Consider the following 9,130-nt stretch of genomic DNA (forward strand, 5'->3'; position numbering starts at 1 on the left):
CACGCAACATGAATTTAAATAGTATTGTTTAATTCAAACCATCACACCTAGATATAAGATTTAAGAAAGTGCCCAATGTGCAGGTTTTATGCTTTCAAACTGGAAGAGGCAGTTTTCTTTAATCATATCCATGACAGCAAACACAATTTTGTAAGCATAAATACAGGAAAAGTTAAATAAATGCTGTAATCCAGTCCATATCACTCACATGAAAGTGTCAATGAATGTTAAAAGTCAAGAACAATGTCAGTTCATTAATATTCTTCTTAATGCACATTAAGTAGGACTTTATCATTTAAAATGATGTTGAATACACTGTAGCATTAAATTTGTACATATACTGTATGTGTAACATGTGTCGAGACGCTACATGTGCTTCGCTGTTATGCAGACACAGTTATGTATTGGGGTTCCATGTTGCCAAAGTAGGATTTCTCCCACTCACTCATGAGGTCAAAGTGCAGCGGGCGGTCGCAGAAGGTGCAGGAAGCCGTGGCCGGGCTGTTGATCAGAAGCCCCGCCTCCTGCCACACCTCCACGAGTTTTTCTGTGAATGAAACACAAACATTTATAAGAATAACAAATTAAATGCCAATATTTATTTCTCTGTCTTAACTGAGGTTATAGTGTTGCTTTTGCTACTGAGGGACAATTTTAAGATCTGCATCTCTTTCATTCTTACTGCACTGCCGACCCATTTACAGTAAGTTTACAAAGCAGAGAGTCTTGCAAAGGACAAATGTAAATCACTCATTGTACCTACTGTCCCTGCTTATCTTGATTGGACATTTACCAGAATCACTTTGTCCTAATTTCAGTAAGGATTCCCACACTCACCCACAAAGTAGTTCATCATGGCGGGGTCGTGATGAGGAGACGGGGCCAAGCGCAGCAGCTCCTCACCACGAGGCACTGTGGGGTAGTTGATGGCCTGGACGTAGATGTTGTGTTTCTCCAGCAGGGTGTCACACACCTTGGTGTTCAGCTCAGCATTGCCCACCTAGGAAATGGACCATGAAAGGGGACATTAGCCATTTGGAGGATGGTTTTATTTAGCATAAAGCCATTACTGTGTTTGAATTGATTTATGGTGTACAGAGTGTGCTACTCAAATAATTATAGACTTTTCTGATGATATTACAATTAGCTTATACATAAATGCATTAAAAAAAGCATAATTAAATTAGCATGTAGATTAAAAATAAAAAGCATACATCATTATATATATTAATATTTGTATTTTAAAATAGAACCATCAACTTAAATGGTGCCACAATAGTATTCAAGTTAGTATAAGTTAAATGACAATTTAATTAATTAATTACATATAATTGCTTTTTGAAATTCATAAATTTTATTATAACCAAACATGGAAGAAGTCTATTAGTATTATGTAAATAATTTAAGGGTAGAAGTCTTTTGATGTTTAGCATGTATCATTTAACAAAAGTCAGAAGAAAAGTGAAATAATATAGTAGAGGAAGGAGCAGCAGTGCTACATCTTCATACCCGTATGGGGATGATGTGGCTGGGGCAGTTGACCACAGGCAGGCCTTTATCCATGAGCAGCTGCCTCATGTGTTTGACGTTCCGCTGGTGGGCTCTGCGGAGCACCTGTCCTTCAGGGCTCTTCAGGACCCGCACAGACTCCAGGGCTCCAGCCAGGGCCATCGGGGGCAGGGCAGTGGTGAAGATGAAGCCGGCTGCGAAGGAGCGCACTGTGTCCACCAGGGCGGCGCTGCTGGCGATGTAGCCTCCCACACAGCCGAAGGCTTTGCCTGGAACAGCAACAGATGACAGAAGGTGAGATGAGGTCAGGAGACATGAAGTACAAATATAACATCGTTTAGTAATACTTTAGGTATTTCCACTTTGTACAACTACTTTTTCTATACTAATACATTTCAGAGGGGAATATTATACATTTTACTACATTTTACAATTCAGTTGACAGCTTAAGTTACTTTGTAGATTAAGATTTTATATACAAACCATATGATGAGTTTATAAAATTTGATGCATTGCTATAGATTAAACTACCCAGCAATATATAAAGTTTTTCATCAGTAATAATGACACATAACAATAATAACCTATACAATAACATAACATTTGGAAAAGGGCCCTTCAGCATAATAAGTACTTTTACTTTTAATACATAAGTATCTTTATAAATGATACTTCTGTAATTTTTAATGCAGGAGTTGTGATTATATATTTTTACACTTTTACTACTTTTATGAAAGTAAAGAACCTTTCTCACAAAAAATAACACATTCAGGTAGTCAGTTGGTGAAATGAGAATATTTTTTTAATAAAATGTGTAATCATATGTTCAATACAATTCAATAAATATAGTGAATGGAGTGTGTGATTGTTGAGGTAGTTGAGATTTAGAGATTAACTTCATTTTTTTGACATATAATATTTTATTTAAATAATTTGTTTTATATAAGCTGCTGGTGGTGAGACTAAATTCACTGTTTTATTTAAATTAAACAATGTGACAAACGATGATGATTTTGCATTAAATCGTGACATCACCATGATGTATCATGATGAAGTTTTGTGCATTGATACACCACCAGCTATTTATTTGTTATTTCATTAAGCTTGTTTATTTATTTATTGCCAAGTGGACACTTGCGACCATGCTTTGTAAAGTCAAGTGTAGTAATCCAGGAGGATTTATTAACACTTGATGTGTGCTTGACAAGGATTTCTACCCAAAGCCTTAAAGTTGTCATAAAGCTACAACACAGCATGGCCTCTGTGATGATGGTTTTATCAGTACGACCAGAGTGGGAGTGGAGCTGGCACCCAGCTGATAAAACCTCTGCTTCCTCTGATGAGTGCCCGGTCCTCTCCTGTCCTCGTTTAACCAACATGAAAGCAGCATCGTGCTTGTTGAGTGTTATTGCTGCTACGTTGGCATTATGCCAGTTACAGTTTGTCCAAATAGCTGTAAATGGGCATTTTCCCAGGAAGAGGCCAATTAATCTATGACGGTTTGAAGCCGTTTGTCTTGCCCCTCTTAGCATGGCGTTGGGTAAACATAATGGTTGGTAACTGTTGTAAGAGTTATGAGAGTGAGATTGGCCTTCAAGTTATTTGATAAATAAGATTTTTTATTATACATTTCAAGACAAAATAGTTTACAGCTTGTGAATTTCCTCAAAAGACACTCACCTAAGGTCCCAGAAACAATGTCAATCTTGTGCATAACGTTGTCTCTCTCTCCCACTCCAGCTCCGTGGGCCCCGTACAGACCCACAGCGTGAACCTCATCGACAAACGTCAGAGCTCCGTAACGATGAGCTACATCGCACAGCTCTTCCAGAGGACATATGGCACCTGAAAACCCCAAGAGAATAACATAATTAGAACAGTGTTATATAGGTGAACAGCTGGAAATGTACTGAAAAATGTACTGAAAATATAGTATGTGGAGAGTTGTTCTTATAATTAAAAAAAAATATGTTAAAATATCCCCTAAAAACAGAAATCAGAGAACACGTCTATCAAATGAGTGAGCTTCTTTTATACGTGTTTCAAATGAATCCTCTTGGAAATTAACTGATATGGTCACAGTCATCTATTCAGACTTTAGTTTGTGCTTTATGGAGCTGTCAACAGTGTAATATCAGTCAGAGACATAGACTGGGGGAGGAGGAGTGGAGGACTATTTCCTCCCATGAGAGACAGTGATGAATGACCGATAATGTAGACTGAATAATTGTATTGTGTTGTTTTAGAAATACAAATACTCCAAACCTGGCTTTTCCCTTTATTAGCTATGGATTATGAGCTTTGCTGATGGTGCTTATTTGACTTAATATACATAATATACATATACTGTAGAGTTATTAGTCACATTAACAGATTTCTAGTGGCATTTCCTCTCATTATTGTCACAGTGTGGGAAAGGCTGTTGGTCCACTTCTTGCTTTAACAGACAATGATTGAAATTCTTGGGATTTCTATAGCTCATGTTTTCATTACATTACGTTTTTGAGCATTTACTTATTAAAACAATATTCAGCTGGTGATTATCATAAACCACACAACCATCAGTATACAGTAAACTAGGACAATTCCACTTCAATCATATAGCTTAGATCAGTCCAATACAGGTTGCCATGATGTACACTACAAATAAATATCAAAATGTTAGTCTCTCTGAATATAACCCTCTACCATAATTCTGATTAAATGCACACATACATCGTCGTACTCACCGTCCATAGAGTGCACAGTCTCAAATGCCACTATTTTGGGTGTCTTGGGGTCGGAGCGCTTCAGCAGTTCTTCCAGGTGTCGGCTGTCATTGTGGCGGAAGATGAAACGCTTGGCTCCGCTGTTCCTGATTCCCTGAATCATTGATGCGTGGTTCCCTGCATCAGAGTAGATCTCACATCCTGTAAGTGACAGTGAACACACCATGAAACCAGTGGAGATGAACACCCCCCCGACCAGTATCAACACTCAGATGGTATTCCCTTCTTCTACATAATATACGAAATGTGAAAAAAATGTTTTATTATAATTGCAGAGCATCTAAAACTATAATTGACAAACCATATTTTAAAAACATGTAATTTAAAACTGTGACACTGACATTCATGAATGTCATCACCTGAATCTATTAATTTGACCCATGTGTTAGAGGTCAGAAGTCAGTATTTACCTGGCAGCATTTTAGCCAGGGTGAAGAGGGTGGAGTCATTTGCCACGAAGCAGGAGGAGAAGACCAGAGCTGCGTCTTTCTGGTGAAGCTGGGCCAGCTCCTTCTCCAGAGACACATGGTAGTTACTGGTGCCGGAGATGTTCCTGGTCCCACCTGCTCCTGCACCGTGCTTGTCCAGGGCATCTCTGAGGACATGCAGGACAAAAAGATGAAACATCTGGCCCACATAATCCATGTCATGAAAAGTGTCTTTTCTTTTTTTTTATATTTGTTTTGAATAAAAGTGTTTTATATTTGGAACCTGAGTAACTAAGTGAAAACAGATAAAGCTCTACATGTGCTTCTATTATCCAAATACAAATGGTTCAAATGTTGAGCTGTAGACTTGAGACTTGTGACTTGGACTCATGTTAGACTTGATTCATAAAAACAAGTAGTTGAGACTGGACTTGGACTTGACTGCTGCAAGACTTGACTAACTTGACATTTGCCTCTCTTAAGGCCTGACCTGACAGCAAAAACATTCAGTTCCCAAATTATGACCTATGATCTTGAATTGATGAAATTAAATAAAGTAAATAGATAAATAAGACAGTGACAGGCAGGAAAGGGAAGCTGTGTTATTTCAATGATCAGAATTGAGACTTATGATTTGACTTGGACTTGCTCTCGAGGACTTGAAACTTGATTTGACAAGAGCTGCGACTTGGACTCATGACGACTAACTTGAGACTTGACATGGACTTGTCATAGAAGAACTTGCTGTCTCATTTTACCTGATTCCACTGAGGACCCGCGGGTGCCGACTCATCCCCAGGTAGTCGTTGCTACACCAGACAGACACCTGTGAGCCCTCCCGGCCAGAGATGGAGTAATCCTCAGCAAAAGGGAAGACCTCAGCGCTCCGGTTCACGGTCTTGAAGACTCTGTACGTGTGGTCCTTCTTTTTTTCAGCAATCTTCTCAACGAAGAAGCGGTCATAGTCGTAGCTGGGGCCGACTGCGGGGATGATAGTTTTGACTTGAAACCACTTCACTTTCACAAAATGCAAGTATTAGAGGGTTTCAGACCAACTTAACTGTAATACATACCCATGTTGTCTTTGAGGAGGGTGACAGTGTTGGTTGGAGCTGCTGCTGGGAGAATTGAATTCTTTAAACCCCTCAGCAGAGAAGTCACCCTACCTGTGAAAGATGTTGCACTGCATTACTATTTTGTCCTGGATTTTTGTCTTTATTTTGATATTTGGAAAAATTTTGTTCTGTTAAAGTTCTCGTTCAGTAACTCTGGTGTTGTGTAAGTTCACTGCAGCATTGCTATAGCTGGTTAACTCTTCCTACCTCGTTGCACATCCTCCTGCACTTCAGGGCTGGCTCGGACCATCCCGATCTGAGAGCTGACAAAAGGGCAGCCCTTAGATACAGATACTGCCACCTGAGTGGCCGTTTGAGCAACAAGCCTCCTTTGATCCACCATGGGAAGTCGGTGAGGCTTGGTTTTGGTGGGTGACACGGTCAGCTTGGCATCCAGAGAAGCTGGGCTGCTCACGCTGATCTGGCGAACGATGATGGGACATTGATCGGCCAGTGACAGCAAGGAGGTCCCAGTTCTCCTCAGAGCTGGCATAGGGACCGACTTCAGAAAGGGGCAGTGGTGAAGAAAGGCAGCCATGGTATTCCAGCTGTTCTTACTCTGAGTTAAGATGGAATACAGGAAAATACTTTCATAAAACTTCAAGATCTTATTCACCATAGAGTATGAATATCACTGCATTCATGATATGTAAAATAATTATTTATTTCTGTTGTTTTTTCAAAACCTTCACAGAAAAACTAATATCGATGACTGGAGAACGACTGAACTTTATAGATTACATTATAGTTAACAAGGCCAGAAACGTTCTAAGGGGCTAATAAGTGGTTGAGTGTAGAGCAGGTGCCTCCTGCAGGGTGCGGCAGGTTGCTGCTGCTTATCTTCACTCTGCAGGCGCAGAGCAAGTTCTGCCCTGACATACGTCATCAGCTGAAGCTGCTATCAACTGATCGTCTACAAAACACAGCAGGGATGCGTCTAATTCTTTTGTTTCCTAATTATTATTTCCCCTATGTTAAAAGTTTCCCAAACTTGCTGGAAAAATAAATGTTGGTCTGTGAGACGCTGCCAATAAATAATCCACCACATGATTATAGATTTTCTCTATGTGTAGTTTAGTTTACAAACAGAGTCCAGAGGATCATTACCTTCACAATCTCCTGTGGTCAACAGATAAGGCAATTCTTAGGATCTGTGGCTTTTCTTGTGGTTAGATGTTATCTTTACGTTGGTTTGTCAAAGGCCAGCGCCTTTTAAACACCAAAAGTGGGTCAGAAGGTTCATCTTGGTATTGTTTTGTTGTTGTTGGAGTACAGCTGAGTATTGATCACAAGCAAATATGCAGCACATCTTTCTGTTAGCTGTAGACTGCAATTTAAAAGTAATGGAGTATCCAAACATTCATTTTTTCTCAATTACTGTCAGCAAGAGTCATTCAGGGATACACTGTGTGTGCACGACATGAATGAATAAACAGACAAAACAATAACACAGCCACTACTAATACCCATGATAATAATAGTATGATTATCACTACAACAACAACAGCTGCTACTGCTAAAAATCTAAATAACCGTGATGGTGGTCATAATACAAATAATAATAATAATAATAATAATAATAATAATAATAATAATAATAATAATAATAATAATGATGATGACAATAATAATAATAATAATAAAAATGAAACAACAAAGTGAAGACTGTCAGGAAACTCACCTGTTGACCTGCACTGAGGACGAACTTCAAAACAGCAAACAGACAGAGCGTCCAAAAGTGTCAACACTGGTCAGATGTTGAGGAACATTATGCAATCAGCTCCACCCCCCACCCCCCACCCCCATAAGAGGTGTCGTACCGGCTTCGGGGGCCACCCAGGGAGGTGGGTGTGTGTGTGTGTGTGTGGGAGGTGCAAGATGCTGATGACACTTTACATCATTTAAACTGACTTTATGGAGGACTTTTTCTCTTGATGTCTGAGTTGAAATAACTCTCTGTTAAATCAGTAATGTTGCATTTTAAAATCCAAAAATGTTTATAATAATAATTTTCTTCAGCTGATGGTTTGTTGAATTACACCATGACACAGATCTAAAATTTTATAAGGAAACTGCAGGAGAAAGTCCTGATATTTTTTATTTTTTGTGATATTTTAGGTGTAAAAAAAATCACAAGACTGTTGTTTTATGAATGTTTTATGTTTATGAATATTTATAACACACTGTAACACAGCTTTAAGTATAATGACATGTTTAAATATAACAAGTATAAACAAATAGTAAATGATTGGTGATATGATATAGCAGTTGTAATCATATAAATTACATCTTTAAAGTTTATACAAATATTAAATATGATGTATGTATTTATTACATGTATTCATGTAGTATTAATTAATACATTTAGAAATACTATGTCTACTGATAAAGGCCATGAGATGAGGCTAAAATCTCCATGAGAAATCTAGTTAGAGGACCTTGAGTTAAGATTTTTTTTTTCACCACTGCTTTCAAGTTCAGCATGTTCTCATGAGTTTTGAAGATGTTTATGAACTGTTTTCAACCTGCCTGTGAATGATTAATACATGTGTATCAACTGTTCATTCATTAACTGCACATAAACCAAAATGTCCTTACATCTGCTTACAATTACATATAGTGTGTTAAGTGCATTTATCATTTTATCTGTTCATTATACAGTATATTGCTTGTAAATGCTTAAAAAAGCAAGAACACTACAGTGACATTATATGAAAATAATAAGAATAGCCATGATAATTGGCTTATATCATAAGGGAAACATATGGGACAATTAGGCTGTAAGCCCCTACATAGAAATGTTACAGGGATATAAAAGTGATACTGAAAGAGAGATGTCATGAATGTCTCTAAAAAAAAAACATGATGATTAATAAAGATGACTATAAGCTCATTTAAAAAAACTATGAATTGAATTATTAAAATATTATGTCATATAGCCTACAGGATAAGTCCATTTCCTAATACAATAGGTGTCCCCCATATGGAATCAGTTATTACACAAACACCGCAGGCTATTGTAAATAAAATATGATACAGTACAGGCTATATTCCACCATAAGGTCATATAAACTCACAAGTTCATCTGGGAATATAATGGGAACATTGAATCGATACAGACTAGTGCAAGTCTCCAAATTATATCTCGGGAGATAAATACTGGCTGTCAGACTGATTTAAGGGTCGTGTTTGTTTCTTTGTGAGCCTGTTCTCTGTACAACTCACTCCCTGTCAGCCAGCCTGTAATTAACTGTTTATCTGACTGTGTGTGTGTATATATGTGTGTATGTGTGTGTGTGTGTGTGTGTGT

At 38.1% G+C, this 9,130-nt stretch overlaps 1 protein-coding gene across 2 annotated transcripts; it reads right to left on the reverse strand.

Annotated features, from left to right (window-relative positions):
• Positions 1-13: 13 nt before the first annotated feature.
• Positions 14-7,644, reverse strand: alas2 (aminolevulinate, delta-, synthase 2). Of its 2 annotated transcripts, none has more exons than XM_042409978.1 (10): positions 7,502-7,644; positions 6,028-6,379; positions 5,779-5,871; positions 5,464-5,686; positions 4,688-4,872; positions 4,239-4,418; positions 3,190-3,354; positions 1,510-1,778; positions 838-1,000; positions 14-547 (listed from the first exon to the last, which is right to left on the reverse strand). In XM_042409978.1, exons 2-10 carry the CDS (start codon positions 6,356-6,358, stop codon positions 384-386), a joined length of 1,773 nt encoding a protein of 590 aa, XP_042265912.1. In that variant the 5' UTR covers positions 6,359-6,379; positions 7,502-7,644; the 3' UTR covers positions 14-383. The 2 variants fall into 2 exon arrangements, with proteins under 2 accessions (XP_042265912.1, XP_042265913.1); XM_042409979.1 differs by lacking the exon at positions 7,502-7,644 and adding an exon at positions 6,928-7,078.
• Between the last annotated feature and the right edge of the window lie 1,486 nt (positions 7,645-9,130).

The sequence above is a fragment of the Thunnus maccoyii genome, chromosome 4, assembly GCF_910596095.1.
Source record: "Thunnus maccoyii chromosome 4, fThuMac1.1, whole genome shotgun sequence".
Lineage (NCBI taxonomy): Eukaryota > Metazoa > Chordata > Actinopteri > Scombriformes > Scombridae > Thunnus > Thunnus maccoyii.